Source organism: Camelus dromedarius, chromosome 6 (genome assembly GCF_036321535.1).
Source record: "Camelus dromedarius isolate mCamDro1 chromosome 6, mCamDro1.pat, whole genome shotgun sequence".
NCBI classification, from domain to species: Eukaryota; Metazoa; Chordata; class Mammalia; order Artiodactyla; family Camelidae; genus Camelus; species Camelus dromedarius.
The window spans coordinates 43,561,316-43,581,644 of NC_087441.1; the positions used below are offsets into that span (position 1 = coordinate 43,561,316).

Consider the following 20,329-nt stretch of genomic DNA (forward strand, 5'->3'; position numbering starts at 1 on the left):
CTCCTTAATGAAGTCTACCTTGACACTTTTGGAAGTCCTCCTATTCTGCTGTTGCTCTTTGTACCCACACAGTTTATTTTTTAACTTGCTTGCATGTTTATTTCTTCAATAGGTTTTAGTTCCCCGATGGAAAAGACCAATTTTCATCTGTTATCCCGAGCACTTATCGTAGTGTCTGGAAAGAAGACACTCAGACAACTTCATGATTTACTTCCAGATCTGCGGAAGTTTCTTAGAAAACTTAACTGCTGTAGTAAAGAAACGATCCTTCCTCCTCCTTCCGCTACTTTCCCAGGTTTCTTCCAAAACCAAGCAAACATATCACGATTAACTTTCCTTACCACTTCTTGTAGAATTGACAATTCCCTCCTCTGTGCTCGCACTGAATGTGGTATATAAGCCCTATCCTAGCACCAGTCATGTATAAGATTGTATCCCAAGCATCTGATATGTTTATCCACGTAATAATGGATCAGTGTTCACCTTGATTAAGGAAACTTTCTTAAACATTCTAGGAGAACGTCACCATTATGCATAAACCGTAAAAAGTCCTTTACAATCCACACCAAATGATTGTTTTTAAAACGCTGCATCCTGTAGGCACTTATATTGTCCTTAGACAGATGGCCAAAAGCTTGGCTGTGGGAACCGCCTATGCGGGGATGAGACCAGGGCTAGAGTGCCAAGAAAAGGATGATTGGCTGCTACGGCCCAGAAGTTACACGTTATCAGACCGAGGCTAGAACTAGGAAACCGCTGGGTGTTCAGCATTTGAAATACTGTTTTTGCATCGTAAAGAAAAAAGATTAACCTATCAGGAAGAACCGAGCACATTCAATTACCAATCAAGAGCCGGAAAAAAGCCAAAGCCTGGGGATACCCACGCACCAACGAGTACGTCATTCTCTAGCCCCTGCCAATGAGCAGTTGGACGGGGGCGGGGCAATGGGCGGACCAATTGCCGCAAAAAACAAACAACGACAGTCTGCAGTACAACTGCCCTAACCACAGTCCTCGCCTCGCAAACCACTAGAGCAAATTCCTGGGCAAGGCGCTTGTTAAATACTTTCCAGTCTCCTCCTCGCCCGGGGGCAGTTATAACGGAATACCTTCCTCACATCAGAATAAGGACTTTCTTTCCACCGGGTCCCACAGACTCGCAGAAAGCGTAGTGCAACTTCGCGCTTTCCACCTTCACAGGAACTGGCAGTCCAGCGCTACCTGAGGGGGGGCGGCCCCAGTGCGCAGGCTTGTATGCCTCGTGGAGGCGGGGCTGTAGCGGCCCCAGCCAACCTGGGAGTTGTATTTCTTTCACCAGCAAAACTTCACCGCTCCTGAGGCCTAGGGAACTACATTTCCCAGGAGCCTCCGCAACCTCGAGGTGGGCGGGCTGGTTCGTTAATGAGCTCGAGGAAGCCGCGGCGCGGCCCACCAGGTTCCAAAACAAGGAAATGAAGGGGGGAGGCGGGACTGGGGGTGCCTGCGGGAGCCGCCGCTGCCGCCGCGGAGGAGGAGGAGGAGGAGGAGGAGGAGGAGGAGGTGGAGGAGGTGGCTGCTGCGGCCGCCGAGGAGTCCCTTGCTGAAGGCTGATCGCGGGGCGGCGGGTGGCGCGCGCGCGCCCGAGAGGCGGCTGTTGGAGAAGTGGAGCGGCGGTCGCGGGGGGAGGAGGAGGAGGGACTGAGCGGCGGCGGCCCCCGCGTCCCGGTGCCTCTATGGGGAAAGCAGACAATGGATTATGATTTCAAGGCGAAGCTGGCGGCGGAGCGGGAGCGGGTGGAGGATTTGTTTGAGTACGAAGGGTGCAAAGTGGGACGCGGCACCTACGGGCACGTCTACAAGGCGAGGCGGAAAGATGGGTAAGAGCAGGGGCGGGGGGAGTAGGCTCGCTCGGGTCCTCGCCCTGCCCGCGACCGCGCGGGATGGGTGGGTGGGAGCCGGGTCGGGCCGTGCCTGGGGGACGAGGGGGAGGTGGTCGAGGGGCCGCGTCCCAGGGCAGACGCTGAGGGACGCAGGTTTTGCTCGTCCCCCCGCGCGGCCCCGTCGCGCCCCTAGAACTCCCGCGGCGCAGCCGGGTCGCGGGGCTTGGGTCCCGTCCAGGAGGGCACCCTCCGCGTGCATGGAGCTGGCGGCGGAACTAGAGTTGAGACCTCGGTTGGAGGTGGAGTTTGTGGGGTCTGGTCTCCTGGAGAGACGCGGAAGGCTGGGAGAGCTCCACCGAGGAGTTGCCTCTCCGGCCCTGGGCTAGTGACGGTCGTGGTGGAACTTCCAATCGGCTGAGTGCCTCCCAGGGCGGCGGTTTGAAACCTCGCCGAGGAGTCCGTCGGGCGTCGGAGCGCCTGGGTCCTCGCCAGCCTCATGAGTCTGAGCCGCTAGGCACCTTCGCCCTTGGGGCAGGCCAGCCCAAGGCCCTTCCGCGCAGTCCCTCCTGTCCCTGTCGTATACCCGATCACTTCTCAACCCCTCCTCACCCGCCTCCTGTTTCGCTTTCTCACATCTCAGTTCCCAATTCCGCACCTTCTCTCGAATGTAGGACCTTCTGAGATACTGCATTTTACCTGCAGAACTTCAGAGTTCGTTCGGGTAACTCATTTCCCCCTACCTTGGATATTCTTATGTCTTACACTCCATCCTTTGCCAAATGACTGCGTGCTGGGGTTTATCAGGCATACATTATCCAGAATGGAATGGAAGTGAATAGAGCTGGGCCTGAACCTTTGTTTTCCTGGGAGTTGAGGGAGAACCGTAGGAATCCCTTAGGAAGCCCTTACTGATTGTTCTCTTAGAAGAAGGCGAGCTGGACGTTGTATTGAGAACGCGTCTTCTTCGTCCTGGAGGGCACAAGGGCTTGTACTCCAGGACAGGTGGAGCCAGCTCCCCGCCTGGGTTTAAGCCAGTCTCACCTCAGGACAGATCCTGGCAGGACTTCCCCTCCCCCAGAGTTAGTGATCGCGGGAACGTCTGCCTGTCCTGCTTAGACTTAAGAGACGATCAAACTGTGGAAGAGAGTTTTTAGCATCGTAGCGAACATTTCTGAATATCTGCCGCAGTGACTTTAGTAAAATCTGAAGTGCTGCTTATCGTTCTCCGCACTCTGTTGTAATTGATATGGTTGATTGATGAACTCTGGGACCAAAGTAGGTGGGGGATGTGTGTGTGTGTGCGCGCGCGCGCTGATTTTATACCGGCAGGAGAAAGCGTAACTTTATAAACAGTTCTATCATAAAGTATAGTGAAAATTACAAGGTTCTATGAAAGTGTAAAAGATTGTTATTCAGATAATTTTTTCTCTTGTTATAACTGATTGGGCCCCCTAGTATTCAGTTGCTTGTAAACTTTTCTCATAATTCTCTCAGTTAATTGCCAGGTGTCCTTGAATGAGTATCTTGAAATGTGAAGTACTATAATTAACTTGTATTTTGTTTTGGAATATCCACCCTACTTGTTATACTGGTGTTCCTGTGGGAATCTTATCAGATATATTTGGGGAAAGCACATCTAGCGTTCCTATTTGAACGTTGGTGTTACAAAACACATCAGAGGTGGTTTTCATACTCCTCATGCTAACTTGTAATGTATTTGGTCTGGAGTCTGAAAAATGTATTTTAATTTTATCGTTGTTAAAATAGTTGTGTTTTAGCAGACAACTTTGGAGAAAAGTTAAAAATTCTGCTTCTGAATTGTATTTGAATAGCATGGGCTGCAACAGAAAAACATAATTTAATTCCTACTTCTGTTTGTTCTTTTTGAATATTTCCCTCTCTAATAAAATTCCTGATTTGAATACACTTCCTTCTTGAGTGAAATTTGTTTGATTAGAATTAGTAAAACTTCTTTAGTAGAGTAAGATCCGTTTGTGTATCTTCAAAATGTTATGCTTTAAAAAAACTTGCAGAATCTGAAAGCATTAGTTTAAATCACTAAACTACTTGTAGGAAAAATCAATATAGAGGTTTTTTTCTTGGACCTAGAGTCTAGTTGAGATCTGAGGCTTTACAGTAAATACATCTCTTGCAGGTTGGTAGCAGGATTAGTTTTATGTTCATTGATACCAGCTATTTGAAATAACAAAGTTTTTAGTGATGGTTTTAAACTGTGACACAAATTTGAATAGTAAAGGATTTTACACTCAGGCCATAGTAAATTACATTTTAACTCTTTCCAGACTTTATTTTGATTAATTCAGAAAAATGTATAGTGCTATTTTTGGAGGCAAGAAAGAAGTCACATGAATACCTTAAGGCAATATTATTCTGGTGTATATAATGTAGTGTGTAACCAGAAAATTGTTCGGGTCTCCAGAAGAAACAGTGGAAGAAGTAATGTAACATAAAACATCATTAGAAAAGCCTCTGCTTATAGTTTAATACTACAGTTTACAAAACCTTAGAATGTTATATCGCTTGAAATATAACTTTAACTTAGGCTATATTAATTATGCTACATAAATGTTTAACAGAATGAAACGCAAGATTGACATCTTGGTCACCTTTAATAAAAATATTATTTGTTCCATCTTTTTGTTTTGAGCGTCTTTTGACCCAACTATCCTTAAAAAAAAAATCAGGCTGAAAAGTTATCCTTGAAGAGAAATCAGTTTAGAATATTTCTAGACTTTTTAGTACGAGCAAGAATTTGTAATACAGTTTTTCTGTCAATATTAGTAGAAAGTCACACACAACGGTATGTTTACAAATCTCAAGACCATATTTATCAAGTTTGAAACACTTCTATTTTCGATTGATAAAGGAATATTAAGTTCTTTTGTGAATAAGAGGTTCAGACAAACATGATTCCATAGGATAGTGTTATGTTTGAAAACTGTTGTACCTAACAATACTACTGTTCAGCCTTGCAGACGTTCATTTAGTCTTTTGAACCACTCCAATAAAAATGTTCCTTTTTGGAGTTGTTTTTGAAAGATAGTGACTGAAAGTGAAATGTCTGACAGACATCTTACAAAGTTTCAGTTTTGGCTTAGTGTTTCAGATGAGTATTAATTGGTGACTGCATCTCTTAATGTATGTCATCAAATTCTTCACAATAAATGTAGTAGGTATATGTAGATACATATAGGTAAGTAGTAGTAGGTACAAGAGCATCTCCCTGTTTTTGATGGAGTTTTCACATTTGGTTTTTAGTTAAAGTAGTTGATTGTATTTGCATTTCTTTGGTGACCTCCTGAACATTAAAGCTATATCACTATGATTATAGAATTTTAGAACTTTCAAGAGTTTTAGATCATCTAGTCTAATTTCATCTTTTTACAGATGAGAAAACCAGAGTTTTTAAGAGGTTGTCATGCGCGTAGTCTCACCAAAGACAAACCTGTAATCTACATCTTTTGACTCTTGTTTTTGCATTTTTAAATGTGTTTTCCCCCCTAGTACCTTGAGGGAAAAAAAAAAAAAGACCATATTGCCTCCAGTTTTGGCAATTTTACTGTATAAAATTTTCCATGCAAAAGATACTACATCTGTACTTGGAAACAGGAAAAGGGAAAGTATCACATACAAGGGGCATTTTAAAACAGTAGGAGTACAGGCCTATAGATTCTACCTTATGTCTTTATGTAGTTGTTTCTCTTCATCTGGTTTCTCGTCATCTTCACTGTCATTACTTTTAGCCATCATCTCTGATTTGCGTAGTGGCTGAATTAGTCTCTGCCATTATTTGTCTTTTTCTCGCTATAGTCCGATATCCAAGTTGCTAGTGTCATTTTCCTACAAAATCAAATCAAATCAATCATACCGTATCTCTTCTTGGAAAACTCTGATTCTCTGTGGCTCATACAGTTGCAGCTGATCTTAATTCCTTAGTTTGGCCTGTGAAGCCATTTGCATTTGAATCTGAAAGTCTTTAGTCTTCACAGCCTTTACACCTGCCACCACCTTCCTCCTTTTCTTCAGTATATTCAAGCCATGTGCTTCTGTAGTATTGAACTGCTGATATTTTCTAGGATTTTCTAAGTCCTCTTCGTGTCTTGTTTTCTTTTTTCTACATTCAAACTAGAATGACATTGCTCTGCCATTCCTTTCCCCATCCCCTCCCACAAACCTGGCAAACTCCTACCCACACTTTAGTACCCATTTCAAATAGCTTTTCTTCCAGAAGCCTTCCCCTACTCACATAGTGTAGTCATTATCTGTGCTTCTGCCCCTCTTTGTTTTTATGTGTACAATATCACTATGTAATATTAACCTGCCCCATAAACTGTTAGCTACAAATGGGTCATATCCTATTTCCAGCACCTTGTAGAGGGTTGGGCATGTAAGCTCTAAGAAATTATATGCTGCTTTTCAAGATAGTTGGTATATTTCTTTTAATAGGTTGGTAAAGAACATAGGTAATTTTTTTGAATTATTGAGCATTTTTTCTCTTAAATCAGCTCTATTAAAATTGTTTGTAGTAATCTGTCTTGTGCTTTTATCAGCTGTTTTTTAGAGATGCTTAGAAAATGTCAGTGTTCAAACATATTTTAGGAAATTTTTTGATGTGTGTTCATGTTAAAAAATTAAGTACTTTTAGTACTTAGTAAATCAAGTGGACATTGGCTTATGTTTAATTGGTTCTTCATTTATGCACTATAAACTTTCAAAACTATTTTTGAGGCCCGGGGGAAATGTTCTGTTCAGTGAAATTTAATTGTCTAGAGCAGTGGTTGACAAACTTTTTCTTCAAAGAGGCAGATACTAAATATTTTAGGTTTTGTGGGCCATACCGTCTATGTCACAATTACTTGAATCTTCTGTTGCAGTGCCAAAGTATCCACAATGTACAAATGAATATAAGTTAGAACGACTGTGTTCCAATAGGAGAAAACAGTGTTGTGCTAGATTTGGTCCTGGATTTGGCCCATAGTCTATAGTTTGCCAGCCCTTGGTCTAGAGCAGTGATGTCCAATAGGACTTTCTGCAGTGATTAAAATGCATGTATGCTGTCCAGTATGGCAGCCATTACTCACATGTGGCTCAATAAACACAATTAATGTGACCAAGAAGCTGGCTAGTAGCTATGATACTGGACTTCACAGGTTTAGAGTTTTTGGAACAAATGGCTTAACAACACAATTCTTAAATCCGTGAAGTGACCTTTTAATAAAAATGTGTATGTGATGGTGTAGACAAATAAAATAGGAAAGCCTGTGTTTTTTATTTCAAGTTATAGGAGAAAATTTGAGGCTGAAATAGTTTGATAAAGCAAACCAATACTTGAAAAGATGTCAAATTGTGAATGAAATTGAGGACATTTGATTATTTAAAAAAGTATTTTATTTGTAATGTGTTTAGTAAGTATATGTGTTTAACAAGTAGTAAGTGCATGTGCATAAAAAGATATACAATGTATGTAAATCTTCCCTTTTCCCTTTCTAGAGGTGCTCATTCTTGGTTTTTCATTTTAGAGATTTTTTAGGGGGTACGTGTGTTTAATGATAAATGGTAGTGTTCTGTATACTTTCTTATTTATACTTTTTAGCTGTATAACTTGAAGATCATTACATATGTACAGAGAGATACCTAGTTCCTTATAATAGTTCCATTATATTTCATTGTATTGACTTCAATAATTTATTATTTTTAATTTTTTTACTTTTTATTTTTGTTTGTTTGGGGTGGGTAGTTAGGTTTATTTATTTTTAGAGGAAGTTTTTACTGGCTATTGAACACAGGACCTTGTGAATGCTAAGCATGTGCTCTATTACTTGAGCTGTATCCTTCCACCCACCATTGACTTACATAATTTATTTAACTACCCCTCTTGATGGACATTTAGGCTGTCTCCAGTCTTTTGCTAGTACAGTGTGGTGAATATCTTAGTAGGTATGGTATTTTTGTGCATATTAGTATCACTGTAAGTTAGGTTTCTAGAAGCTCCTTACCTTTGAAAGTAATGGCTTGAAATTATTTGACAAATATGGTGATGTACCAGATATAAATCTCTAAGGACTAGAGACAGGCTGAGAATCAGGAAGGGAAATATTAAGGCTTTAAAAATAATAATTATTAATGCATAAAAATAAGTTCTAAATTATTAGTTTGCATAGGAAATGCAAATTACTGTTTTAGCAGCATGGGAAAGGCTTGTCTGAGTTTCAGATAGGAAAAAATATAGATCAGTGGAAAGTGTTTTTTAATACAGTGGATGTCAATACTGATGAATTAAGAGTTTTTACTTTTGCATGCTATATTTTTGAACTGGATGTACTGGATAAAAAATTAATATATGATATTAAATTGTGTATTTATTTTGCAAAATGCTCAAGTAGTGTAGTGAGGGTTAGACCAATATAGAGGACTTTAAGGCAGTATATTACAATTTGGAATTTTCTCGTTGGTAAATGATTAGAATATTTGACTAATATGTTTTTAAAGATCAACTTATTCATTTTCTTGTGATGATGTGACTATATAATTTAGTGCTGCTTTTGGATTCCAAAACAAAGGGACAAGACTTTTTTTTCAAAGAGCATTCTAATATTTTGAATTACTAACATGAATATTTCCTTAAAAACAGGTAGTTTTTTAGGTCTAGAACCATAAAGAGGTAGCTGACAGAGCTATTTAAAGATTTTTGTCCATTTATAAATAGCTGATAATGCCACACTTCCTGTAATAGCCATTTTGAGCATGCATTGTGCAGGATAAAAGAGAGTCTCGAGAGAGAAGACAGGATGTAATTCAGGATACAAGTGTGCAGCAGTAGTTTTTTATTGAGGGTTTGAGTTCTTATACGTATAGAAGTGAATGATGGATCAAAAGGAAATAAAACCCTGTAAACTCCTCAAATAATTTACAAAATACCTTTAATTTCTAATAGAATGAGCCTTTCTAAAGGAAATACACAGCCTCCTTAAAGAGGTTTTAAACCTGTTGTGTGTTTTCTATTTAAATGTATTATTTCAGTGAGACTTTGTGGTTGATCTGTTACTAAGCTGAATGTGATCAGAATATGGATTTAATTACCAAGTAGGCCAGCTAACTTTGTTGTGTTGTTCTGTCACCATACATCAAAGCCCTGCCATGGCAGACTGTTCTGCAGATATTTATAGATATTTACATTTGGACAGAAAGGTAAGTCCATGGTTGCTGGAAAAAAGAGGGAAAACTTTTTGTCTCATTTGTGAGTTAGTTGCTTCTTCCTGTAGGAAAGTTATTTTTGTTATGATTGTTGAATAAGCTTGCTGGTGAAAGAACCAAACAGGTTGAGGCACAAACTGTAGTTAGCTTTCTCTTCCCCTTTCCATTTTACATTTATATTTGCCTTTTGAGTGACTTAAACACTGAGTGAATCTTAGTGTTTTGGATTTTGGTACAAATTAAAAAAACATTGACCCTCTTTTCTTTCTGAAAACTTATATAATTTGAAAGCCAGAGTTCTATTAACTAATTTCTCAGCAGTCTTTTCATGTTCATAGCATATTTGTACCAAAGGAGAAATATTTTTATTTTTATGCTATTAAAGTTTATCAAATCATAGTTGCACATGATTAAAAAAACTAACAGTACAATTATACGTAAAATGAAAACTAAAAGTCTACCTTCTTACTCACTCTCAAGCCTCCTTCACTTCTCAGAGGTTACCAGTGTTGACTGTTTCTAAGTGTTGCTCGTGCTTACCATTGTAACTTTAACGTGTATAATTCTGTGTCTTGATTTATCAACTTTGTGGGCAGTTTCTGTTGATTTTCTGTTAGAAAAGCTGAGCAATTTTGTGATATCTCACTACCCTGTTTTTCCTTTTCCCATCTCAACCTTCAAATTTATTACCTTTGTTATTTTAAACTTTTGTGGTTAATACTTGTGTGACTATTTTTATTTCATTTTTCAACTGAAGTATAGTCAGTTTACAATGTTGTGTCAATTTCTGGTGTGCAGCATAATAGTTCAGTAGTACATATACATACATGTATTCGTTTTCATGTTCTTTGTCATTAATGACTTTAAATTATTAACTGAAACTTCTTTTTCTTGGCTTCTCAACTTGGATATATCACCTGTGGTCTTCCTGATATGAATGTAAGGAAAGTAACACATTTTTCCTACTCTTTCTCCATCTCCCAATTTTTAAAGTATAGTGTTAATTTTATTTATATTAAATATTTTATTTATTTATTTATTTATTTTTGTTTGTTGTATGTACCATAATGGATGATATATCCATTAATTTTTGTCTGTATGTTGATTTTTTCCCCAGCTTTTTTTTTTTTTTTTGGGAGGGGTGGTTATTAGGTTTATTTATTTATTTAGTTAGTTAGTTTTGATGGAGGTACTGGGGATTGAACCCAGGGTCTTGTGCATACTAAGCATATGCTCTACTGCTGTGCTATTCCCATCCTCCCTCCCCCCAAGGGTTGATTTTAGAAAGTGAACACTGGAAACCATTCAACAGCTTTAAAATATTATGATTATCACATTTATTTATTGCTGAATGAATCAGTATATTGAGGCCTCAGGAGAAGGAAATGTAATCTTGTATATCAAATAAGTGCTGCTTGAAACAATGTTCCAAGAATTAATGCCTAATGATCTTCTTAATTTGTTTTGCCCTTTCTTCAAGTCTTCTGGGTGATACTCAGTTTTTCTTTATATCCCACGGTCGGTTTTTCTTGGATTCTTTTTCGTTGTTGTTGGTTAGTTGAGGACATCTTTTTATGTAGCTTTTTCATATAGAATGTGTAGATCTTCTGAGTTCTTGCATGTCTGATAAGGATTTTTGTCCTCATACCTGATTGATAGTTGGGCTGAAATTAGAATTCTATATTAAGAATAATTTTTTTCTCGAAACCCAAAACTATTGCTTCTTGGCTTTTGGTATTTCTTGATGGAAACTTGTTTTTTTCCCCTCTGGAATTTCTAAAGAGTTTTTATTTTATCCATGCATTCTAAAGTTTCACCAAAGTCTCTCTAGAAAATACAGGGTTTTTTTTTTTTGTCTAGCTTTGTTTCCTGTGTCTTTTGCAGATTATTTATTTTTTGAATAGATGATCTATGAACATGAACTTTAAAAGTTAAAAAGTGGTATTTAGTAGCTTTAGTTGCATTCCTCCTACCTTCGCTCCTTCACTCTCCCCTTTTCCAATTCTGCCAGTTTCTCATGAAAAGTGGGCCCTTTCTTTTGTCTTTGGTTTACGGCAGTTTTTATTTCCTGTTACTTATTTCTTCTTTTGTTGCCTCTTTTGTTTTCTTTTTCAGATATGGTTATTAAGAAATGTTGACCTTTTATGCTCTATCTTCCCTGTCTCTTAAATTCATTCTCAACATTTTTGACTCTTTCCCATCTATATTCTGGGAGGTTTCCTTTATTTAATCTTCTAGGTTACCAATTTGGTATTTGATTGGGGTTGCTATTCTTTTATTCAGCATGACCTGAACTCAATAGTCCAAATGCCTGAATTCAGCAGGGGTTTGGTTTAATAAAATAAATAAATACCCTGTTTATATTTAGGTTGTTTCTAGTGTTCACCATTTAAAACAATTCTTCAGTAACTTTTTTGTATTTAACATGCTATTTTTAACTTTTCCTTCTTAATATTTTTCTTAGAATCTAAGTGCTAGAACAAGACAATGGAAACATTTTCTCTTGTGACTTATGGAGAAATTATATTTTACTTATCAATGTATAGGGAATTAATATAATAATTTACTGAATTCTACTTTGTGTCTGACACAGTGATAGTTGCAAAATTGAAGTCTCTGTGTTTATAATATAGTTGAAAGGATTGAAACAAATCTCTGGTTTACATTTCCCTCAAATTTGTAAAAGTTGGTTCATTTATGTCCAATTACAATTCTTAAAAAATTTTTTTTACCCTAACAGCCATCAAGAAGGGCATAAGGTTCCTGAGGTCAGTCAGAACAGATAGATTACTGGTATAAAGGATCAGGGCACCGTAGCTGAAAGGGGCCCTTAGAAAGGTCAGTTAGCAAAGACTCTCACTTTAAGTCATGTAGTAATAGTTTCTTAATAACATCCATCTACTTGCATATTCATCCGTTAATCTATCCACATTTTCATCCATCCAACCTCCATCTGCATTTCTTTTATTCATCTATTTTTTCTTTTCATCTGTCTTCCATTTTTCTGGCTATCCATTCATTTATCCATTCTTTACTGTTTATCATTTGGTTCCTTTCCATGAGTCAAGTATTTTGCCATAGGTAGTGGGGATACAGGGATAAATGTGATGTAATCTCTGACTGCAGAAACTGAGACTGGATATATTCACAATTAAACTGCTAGTAGTGATTATGGGAAGGAAATTTGGGTGGAGAGGAAGACTTTTAAAAAGAACTGTATACTCATTTGAAAAGTATCTATATATGTTTATTTTACTATGTATATATTACCAATTTTAAAAAATGATAAAACATTTAAAAAGTAGAGTATAACTTTTATTATTGAAAAAGGATAAATATCTTAAAAAACTTCTATTTCTTGTAAAAATTAGTGTGTTAACAAAAAGCCAATATGTATTTATTAAAAAAATTAGGAATTATAGAAACATAAAGAAGGAAACATAAATCACTTGTAATAAGACTACTCAGAAATAAGCATTGATAATATTTTGGCATATTTTCTCCTGGTGTTTTCTTTGCTTTTTTCAGTTTTATTGAGAAATAATTTACATACATCAGTGTATAAGTTTAGGGTGTACAGCATGTTGGTTTGATTTACAAATATTGTGAAACGATTACACAATAGGTTTAGTCGACATCCGTCATCTCATATAAATACAATAAAAAGAAAAGAAAAAAAATTCTCATGATCAGAACTCTTAGGTCTACCCTGTTAACAACTTTTCTGTGTCTCATACAGCAGTGTTAACTAGTCATCATGTTGTGCATTACATCCTTAATAACTGAGGATTATCTTGTTACTGGAAGTTTGTGTCTTTTGACTTTTGGGCCTTCTTCCAATTCCCCCTTCCCCTCTCCTGGTGTCTTCTATGGATTATTTATGCATAATAATGTATTCTTTTTTTATTTGAGGTAAAAATTGGCATAACATAAAGTTCACCATTTTGAAGTGTACAGTTCAGTGAGTTTTAGTACATTCATAGTGTTGTGCAACTGCCACCACTACTTAATTCCAGAACACTTCATTACCCCAAAAAGAAACTTCATACCCGTTAAGCAGTTACTTCTCAATTTCCTCTTACCCTGAATCCTGGCAACCACTATCTACTTTCTGCTACGGATTTGTCTGTTGTGGGTATTTCATATAAATGGAGGCATATTCTACGTAATCTTTTGTGGCTGGCTTTTTTCACTTAGCATAGTGTTTTCCAGGTTCAGTTATATTGTAGTTTTGTGTCAATACTTTACTGCTTTTAATGGCTGAATAATATACCACTGTATAGTTGTACCACATTTTGTTTATCCATTCATTCATTAATGGAAATTTTGGTTCCATTAATGGAATAATGCTGCTATGAACATTTGTGGACAAGTTTTTGTTTGAACGTGTGTTTTCTCTTCTCTTGGAGTAAAATTGCTGGGTCATAAGGTAATTCTGTGTTTAACTTTTTGAGGACCTGCCAGGTGTTTTCCACAGGGGCTGTTCTGTTTTACATTCCCATCTACATTGTATGAGGGTTCCATTTTTTCCACATCCTCACCAACACCTGCTATTTTCTGTTTAATTTTTTTTTCTAATTTTAGCCATTCTAGTAGATATGAAGTGGTTATTGTGGTGTTGTTCCCCTTCTTCCCCCATCCCCAGTTTTACTGAGATATAATTGACATATAACATTGTATTAGTTTAAGCTGTATAACAGTGATTTTTGTGTATGTGTGTATTATGAAGTGATTACCACAATAAGTTTAGTTAATGTTCATCACTTCATAGCTACACATTTTTTAATCTTGTGATGAAAACCTTCAAGATTCGCTCTCTTAGCAACTTTTGGATATATAATACAGTATTATTAACTATAATCACCACATTGCATCCCCAGACCTTATTCATCTTATAACTAGAAATTTGTACATTTGACTGCTTTTACCCCTTTCCCCCAGCCCCCCATTCCTCCTATTTCCACCTCTAGCAATCACCAATCTGTTCTCTTTCTATTAGTTCTGTTTTTATAGATTGTACATACGAGTTACGTCATACAGTATTTGTCTTTCTCTGTCTGACTTATTTCACTTAGCATAGTGCCCCAAAGGTCCATCCATGTTGTTGCAAATAGCAAGATTTCATTATTTTTTATGATTTAAGTAGTAATCCATTGTACATATACACTACATTTTCTTTATCCATTTATCCGCCAGTGGATACTTTTGTTTCCATGGCTTGGCTATTGTAAATAATGCTGCAATGAACATGAGAGTGCGGAATATCTCTTTAAGATAGTGATTTTCCTTTGGATACATACCTAGAAGTGGGGTTGTTGGATCATATGGTAGTTGTATTTTTGATTTTTTGAGAAAATTCCATATTGGCATTATTAGGTATCTCTTTTGACCTAGAGATGCCAAGAACAAATTACAAAGATACTACAAGCACTGTGAACTAGCCTGAGGTCCTCTGACTTAAGATATGAATGTTTATCTATATTACTAAATTTCCTTCAAAAACTTGATTTTTAATGGATATCTATGTTCTTCTATCATGTGATTATATAATACTTTAGTTAACTCTTCCTAATTATTGAACATGTAAGTTCTTTCCAATACTTTGATAATATAAATACACTAATAGATGTTTTTATATGTAAATCTTGGTCTATATATTCTTTCCTGACAGTAAAGTCAAAAGATACAAGTTTTTAAGGCTCTTAATATATATTAATACATATTTCCTAATTCCTTTTCATATGTATTTTTTTCACCATCACCAACAATGTGTATGTGCCCTGCTTATCTCAACCTCAGTAGCTTTGAATGTTCTTTATCACAATTTGATGGGTGAAATGTTTTCTGTGTTAGCCTGATAGGAATTAGCTATTTCTCTGATTGCCTGAAGCTAAGATAAAAATTCTGGCCCACTTTACAATTTATATCTCTCTTTAGATCCTTAAGGATTGTAGTTCATGGTTGAGATACATCTCTTTCTACCTCTCTCAGTATTTACTCAATTTATAGTTGGTAAAGATTTTTTGCTTGTTAAGAAGCAGCATTTTTTCCCTTGGAAAACTACAAAATTATGTAATTTTGGCATCCATATTTTTCCTACTTTTATGTTGAAGATATGTTCGGAAATATGATTTGTTAGTGAACATTTTGCCAGGAAGTTTTTAGTCATCTTAATTTCCTACTCTAATTTTTATTACATTAAAGTGTGATTTTTTTCAAAGATATACATTCTGTCATTCTAGTGAGTGGCAAAAAGAATAAAATTCCATGTTGTGTTTTGGATGTTGAAATTGTTAAAAGCATTTAAAAAAATTTCAAACAACTGGAGAGGGGAGAGCGATCTAGTTGTCCTTTAACCCCTGGAAAGAACACATGCTAAGGTGTGTTTCTGTGCCATATTGTATTCATGGAACTGAAAAGCAAGTCTATAATGGCTTAAGGAAGTCAGGGGTTTATTTTCCTCTTGTATCAAAAAGTCCAGAGATGGGGAGTGCTGGGCTGGTGCAGCTTTCTAGGATATTACCAAAACTCCCCAACCTTCTCTCTGTTCTGTGGTTTTTGTACACATGGTCCCAGATGATTGTGGTACCTCCATGTATTGCGTCCATTTTTCGGCAGGAAACAGAGGAAGAGACAAAGTCTGAAAGGCAAAGAGGCTGTGCCAACCGAGTGGTAAGTTAAGTGCCTTCTCTGGAGTAGAGGAAGGTAAAGGAACATTTTGGAAAGCCAGTTAGTAATGACCTGTGCCACATTGTGGAACAAAGAATTCAGTTTGAGGTGGTGAAGGAGAAAGAAACCTTTGAATTAATTTTAAGCTGTTAAATAAAATTAAACTGAGTAAAATTTAAATATCTTACTGGCTTTTCAGTGATTTATAGGGGAGGTTTTGGATTGGTAAAAAAGATAGGTTTTGAATTGCTTCTAGAACTGCATTTCTGTTCTTGTAAAGACTCAATTTGTAAGACAAAGATAGTTATTTTTAATTCCTCAAAGAATTGATTTGCAACCAAAATGACTTCAAAGGGCTGACCCACCCATCCAACTACATTATTTTCAATTTGCTTCTGTATGTCAAGAAGATCTTCAACTAAGATAGAAACCAAAAGATTCTTATGTTCTAGATCTAGACCTGTCTGTCTTTGGAATATTTTTCCGCCTCTGGGTACATAGTTTTCTTTCATTTTAGCTTAGGGGAGAAGGCCTAAAAAAAAGTTCCTGTCAGACTTTGACTATCAGCTTACAGTTTGGCCAACTTCTGGCCACAGAGCTACTTAAAACAAATCCTTTTAAAGATCTTGCCAGGTTTCAGTTGGGGACAAACAATAAATATTCCTGTCAATACTGGATAACCCCTTGGACTAAGAGGCATCCTCAGAGAGGTGCAAAATACACCACCCTCTCAAGATCCTGAGCCACTCCCAAAGATAACCAAAGGAAAGGAGGAAAAATTTAGACAATTCTCAGGACATAAAAAGACATACTAGAAGGCAGTAGCTGTCCCTTAGGTGAGAAAGGATTAATAACCAATGGTTCTAAGGATTTGGAAGGGAAGGGACAACATGAAATTTTACCTTCCTCTCAACTGGCCACTATAGACAGAGATTCAGGAGGGCTGACTGGCAAGGATTCTCACCCTTTGCCAGCTTCTGACAGTTTTCCCGGATCCCATCTTCAGGTCAGAGTGAGGATTACAGTAGAGAGTGGACGTTCATTATCTACCAGAATTTGGCAAGTTTTCCCATTAATTTTAATTTTAGTTTTCCCTTGGCTGTTTGAGGGAATAACTGGTATCAGTTTACTGGAAAATCCCTCAGTATCTCCTCAACCCACGTAGGGGCCCTCCTTTGAAGTAAATGTGAGGGTGTCTGTAAGGCCACTAATTTGGGAGACTTGTTTACAGTCTTGTAGTCTCGAGTGGAAAGATGATTCAGACAGGATTAGTAGAATGAGTGCTCAAATAAAGAAGGGTAGAGGGGAGTAGTAGGAGTCATGTCAGTCTTTTGTTTTAGGTACCTCTTGGGTCTTTAATTTTTCATTAGTGTTTTACAGTGAATCTTTCAATGAAGCTATTTTAGAATCTTGAAGCCATTTGGAGACTTAAGCATACCAATTAAAGTAGGTATGTCATTCTGTTTGTTGGCTTTGGGAGTCCTTGCTTTTTTAAAGTCCTTTTTTAAAGTGCACTTTTTAAAGCAATGATCTTATTTAGTTGGAATGTACCTCTTAGTAGCCATTGTAATTCTAGCTTGTCTTAGTAAAGTTTTGCCATTTTTGTTATTAACAACTCTGGGACCAGAGTTCTAAGATATAAAATAAGCAGCTGTATCAGAGAAGTGTGCTCAACCCTTTGAAACTTGATGATCCCACTTATTTAGCTAAGCTTTGGGTCTATTGGAGTCAGATTTAATACCTAAGAGGACTATGCTGCTGGGTTGGGCATTGTGTGACATTTTATAGCATATCATGTTGCAAAGAAATTTTCTTGAGGTTGATGGTTGACCTAGTGTCAATCTAACCCATTCTGTGACCCATTTACCTAGCACAGGTGTCTTAGAGTTAGGTGGTGAGTGCTCTGATGGTTTTTAGGTACCTGACCCATACCCATCAATCTTGTCACTTTGGCTTCCCTGATTCCCATTAACAGTAGATCTATTATTCCTTTACCTCATGTGCATGGTAGCAGAAACCAACAGTAACTAAGGAAATGGAACTGGGAACAGCAGCAGTAGCCAAACATGTGGTATTGCAGACTTGCCAAGAGAAGGCCTTAGATGTTCCTAAGTGGAACTACCAGTAGTTCTTAAAGTAAAACTTTGCACTGAACAACCAACAAATGGGGACTGCAGACTAACCAAGGGCTAGGGACTAGTTCCTAGTGGAACTGTCTGGCAGACTCAAGCTGACTAAGCCTTGGGACTGGGAAGTCAATTAGATTGGAGGCTCAACGCAAAGAGATTAGAACTCAGAATAGAGAGGAACTTACCCATGGCCCTTGGAAAGACAGAACTCAAAGGGCTCACAGGTATCAGTGTCTGTGTTTCTCATCCCCAAAGCCATCAGAAGTCTCCTTTGGATCCCATCACTGCCACCAAACTGTAAAAACAAAATTCAGCTAAGTATATTTTAAAGATCTTACTGGCTTTATTCAATGATTCATTAATTGGACAGCATTCAGTCTAATAGAAAAGAGCTCTGAGGAGCTGTACAAAATGAAAGACTTTTATAAGCAGAAGGGAGCAGGAACAAGGAAGTTATACGAGGCGAAAAACTGGATTGGTTGTGGCAAGGTCACTTTCTTTTAGGAGATGGCAGGGGTATCTCAGGCAGATTACTTAACTAGTGATGATTAGGTGTTATCTGATTGACTGGTCTAAGATTCCATTTCTAGGGGAGGCCAAACTGTAATTAAGTCTTGGTTTACTACTATGCGGCTTAGCATAAGTGACTCTCCTATTGTCTTATTTTTAACAAAGCTTAGCTATCAGCAAAGTGCTTAATGATAAATACAGGTTATGAAGCATCGCTGTCTCTCACACTATGTAAAGACTCCATTATTAACCAAAACAAATTTTGTAGACGTTCAAGTCCATATAAATGTAAAGGTTCAACATTTAGATGGATAAAGATGGGCTTTTAAATAAAGCCATATGACATTATGAGAGTCCTTATCTTTTAGTACAAATGGTAGGAAAACACTACAGAGAAATTTAGTACTTACAAGAGAACAGAAGCTAGACATATTATTGAATTTTACATGTGACCTTTGCTCTGTGCCAACTAACTGAGTTTTTTGGTTTAGTTTATTGAGGTTGTAAATTCAGTACCTTTATCAGGAAGACATTTTCCAGTCACAAAGGTGTTTGAATAAATAAAATACTTTTGGGCGCAAATGATTTAAATAAAGCTTATTCCTTCTTAAAGAACTACTTGAATTTTCCTTTCTCAGAGAGGGATTTTTACTCTTGATCCACAAATATTTGTATAAATGAAAACTGTAATTGTCGTGTAAGGAAACTTTGGAATTGGAAACCCTTATTTCACATCTGGGCTAATACTCTCTAGGTGTGGTATTTTGGTAAAATAATATATCTGAACCTCAGTTTCTCCACCTGTAAAATTTGTATGATAATAAATTACTATCTCTTGTGGTTGCTGTGAGGAATAATTAAATCATAATATATAAAAATCCCCAGCAAAATACTGGTTTATTTTTTCTCCAAAAATATGAGGGAGTTTCCATGATAAATTTCCCTGAGGTTTAAATTAGCAATTAAGAAGGGTAAGTATTGAGTAAAAACTATGGTCACCTTGTGGTTTTGAGAACGAGGATTAACTTTATTAGTTTCAGTAGGAAGATAGGATTTTTTTCTCCCCATCTAATACAATTAATTGTTTTAAAAACCTTCATCGTATTATGAAAGAAAAATGGGTTCCATGATGAGTTATTTTACTTTAAGCCTTCAAAATAAAGAAAATAGATGAAAGAGGATAATCTTATTTTTTAATTAAAAATTTCTTCTTTATAAATAGAAAAGAATATTTCTTCTAATATTTTTCAAAAAATATTTCTTCTATTTTATAAATAGAAAGTGTTTAAGAAAAATTTAAAAATAAAGATACACACACACACACATACACACACACACACAGTAACTATGAGACGATGGATATGCTAACTGACCTCACTGTGATAATCACTTAGCAATACATACACATAAATCATCACATTGTACACCTTAAATTTAATGTTATATCTCAAAGCTGGGGAAAGTAAAGATAAGCAAAAATAATTGAAATAATTCATAGATGAATAACATGTGAATAGTGTGGTTGAATAACGTGAGTGGTGTGGTATATATTTTTCTATTTTTTTTTTCTCAAGAATGTGATCACATTCTACATGATTTTTGATAACTTTTATTTTTTATTTAACTATATATAATTGATATGTTTCCAATTCATTAAACGTTCTTTTCCAGCAGTGGTTTTCTTTTAAAGAAAATCTTACCATTCCCATATGTAAACCTTCTGTCAATAATATTGTCAATTATATGCAGTTATTCTTGAGGGTATGAGTTAAAAGTATACTTTCTGACCTTTTCCCCCCTGAAAATCACTGTTCTATTATTTTTAATGACTGTATTCCACTAGATAGATGTACCATTATTTGTTTAATTACTTTGTTGATTGATGCTTAGGTAGTAACTTTTTGTTATTACAAACAGCACCTGATCAACAGATATTTAGTTAACACT

General features: G+C 36.8%; 1 protein-coding gene across 4 annotated transcripts in view; it reads left to right on the top strand.

Moving 5' to 3' along the window:
- Positions 1-1,523: 1,523 nt before the first annotated feature.
- CDK19 (cyclin dependent kinase 19) overlaps positions 1,524-20,329 on the top strand; it is a 136,206-nt gene continuing 117,400 nt past the window's right edge. For 3 of the 4 annotated variants that reach the window (XM_010989585.3, XM_064486779.1, XM_031456159.2), the window contains exon 1: positions 1,524-1,856. In XM_010989585.3, the coding sequence (XP_010987887.1) occupies positions 1,729-1,856 (128 nt within the window). In that variant the 5' untranslated portion in view covers positions 1,524-1,728. The remainder of the gene's footprint in view (positions 1,857-20,329) is intronic. The other variant, XM_031456158.2, reaches the window with a different exon arrangement.